This window comes from Lissotriton vulgaris, chromosome 8, assembly GCF_964263255.1.
Source record: "Lissotriton vulgaris chromosome 8, aLisVul1.2, whole genome shotgun sequence".
Taxonomy (NCBI): Eukaryota; Metazoa; Chordata; class Amphibia; order Caudata; family Salamandridae; genus Lissotriton; species Lissotriton vulgaris.
Window position 1 is genome coordinate 63096482 of NC_141696.1, and position 2461 is coordinate 63098942.

Genomic DNA, 2461 nt, shown 5'->3' on the forward strand with positions numbered 1-2461 from the left:
ATTGGGCAGGCGGTTCTCTCGTTGGTTTGGCAGTTCGGCAGTGGGGCAGTCCCGCCACCACACCGTCAAACTCATTATAGGGCACTTGGGGTTCATAATCTCACACAAACAATCTCTGCATAAACCAAACTTCAGCATCTCTGGTGCTTATGCATGTGAAATGGCTTCTACCTAGCCATTAATTCAACAATCTCTAGGGAAAAGGGGATAAAGAATAAATACATTTATGTTGAATATAATTTATGGATACTGGTGGTTAGCTGAATAGTGCAACATATGGTAAATTTGTGTAAAGCAAATTTTCCTGAAGCATAAATATTAGAAATGCAAAGTAAAACGTGATAGAAATAGAATAATCTTTTGTTAAGCCGAATTGTATCAATAATGGGGGAAGCAAAGCTTATGGAATAAATTGTCTGCCAAATGTTTTGGAAAACAAAATGGGCCTAATTCACATAGATGGCTGTATAAGTAAACGTGACTTACTCTTATAGTACTCCTGCCTTACTTAGGAATTTCAGGATTAAGCCATGAACAGTCTTGATTTACTTCTGGTATTCAAGAAAGAAAATACATTATTCAGATCCATAACTACAAATTCTGATTTAAATCAGTATGGTTCATAATCACTGAAATGCCCAACATGTTCAAAAACTGGAATGGAGGCACATTTGCATGATAAGGGCCAAACACTCTGGAGAAGTAACATTAGCCCATATTAGAATTGCCTGCATTTGGATCAATCTGTGAAGAGAAAAGTGCTCTTACATGGCACCATTCAGCACTAGGTTTATAGAAAAGTTGTGAAGGTTTGGAATTAAATGTTAAGGTTTGTGTTCTACCAGCAGATAGAATCACTGTGCTTCCCTTGCACATACTTGCTGAGCAACTTACTCAAAATATTCAATGTCAATATTGTGCACATGCAATCAATAGTTTCTATGGCTGATTTATTTTAAATCATATTCTCCTTCCTAGTTTAATAGGAGTGCCAGATATGAATAGATTGATACATTTGATAAAATAAAGTTCATGTAATTAAAATAGCCAGGGTCTGTGCAGGCAATTCCATAATAGCATATATCTATTTATTGTTCTAATTGCAGATGCTGATGTGTTAATACAGTATGCTTACTGTCAATACCACCGCATCTATGCAAATCTCGACCCTTTTGTTGATCTGCTTTCCAGGATTCCAGAAATGGCAACATTGGCTTTCTATCCCTCTGACCCTTCTATACCTCCTTGCCATGGGTGCCAACATCATAATACTAGCAGTCATACATAGAGAGAGGCAACTTCATGAACCCATGTACTATCTTATTGCTTTACTCGCGGTCTTAGACCTGGTACTGTGTACATCCACCATACCAAAAACCCTGGGTATTTTGTGCTTCGGCTGGACAGCCATTGATGTACCCACCTGCTTCCTTCAGATGTACATTATGAACAGTTTCCTTGCATCACAATCTTGTACATTTCTTGTTATGGCCTTCGACCGCTACACAGCCATCTGCAACCCCCTGCGATACTCTTCCGTCATTACAAACAGCTTTGTTGCTAAAGCCATTCTCTTCATCTTGGTGAGGAACATTTTGTTGGGCACAATGCTGCCACTTCTAGCCACCCGACTTCATCTCTGCTCTAGTAATGTTGTTGAGAACTGTATCTGCACCGTGGTGTCTGTGGCATCCCTTGCATGCAATGATAGCACAGTCAACAAAGTCTACCAACTCTCCACTGGCTTCATCCTTTTAGGAGGGGACCTCATTTGTATTTTTCTGTCTTACTGCATGATCCTTCAAGTGGTCCTAAAACTTCCGACAGAAGGGGCAGCAGCTAAAGCCTTCAGCACCTGCACACCTCACTTTATTCTCATCTCCTTTTTTTACACTCTGCTGCTAGTTTTTATTTTCAGCAACACAATGGAGAAGAAAATCTCGCCAGATATTCCCATCTTGCTAAATGTCCTTCACCTCGTGCTACCACCTGCTCTCAATCCAATTGTTTATGGACTGAGGACCAAAGCGATCAAACAAGGTGTCACCAAAATGATAGGGAAAGGAAGAATAGATCTTAGGGTGAAAGAGGACACAACAGACTAGAGCATGAGGGGGGTAACCTGTTGCTTCAAAACCTGCCTTACCAAGAGCTAATGCTCAAAGAATCAGGAACAGAAGATCATGCTACACAATGTATTCCCTTTCCTCTCATTTCAATCAGCGATGCTTTTTCATGTCTTTTCATTTGCTTATATTTGTCCAGAACATTTGGCAAAGCGCTGAATAAATACAAGGTCAAAAAAATAGGAATGTAAACGAAAGCCATATCAGGATAACATTTGAACCACTTTACAAGAGAGTAAAGGAAATGTAAGGTAGAACATCACTGATGAAGGAGTATGGGAACTGCAAGCCTAAGATGAAAGAAGTAAAAAAAGAAACACCAGATGCGGCTGCGG

General features: G+C 39.8%; 1 protein-coding gene across 1 annotated transcript; it reads left to right on the forward strand.

The window, feature by feature from the left end:
• The first annotated feature begins 1127 nt into the window (after nt 1-1127).
• LOC147693388 (olfactory receptor 56A4-like) lies at nt 1128-2105 on the forward strand. Its single transcript, XM_086935951.1, has one exon. It carries the CDS (start codon nt 1128-1130, stop codon nt 2103-2105), a length of 978 nt encoding a protein of 325 aa, XP_086792077.1.
• The last annotated feature ends 356 nt before the right edge of the window (nt 2106-2461 follow it).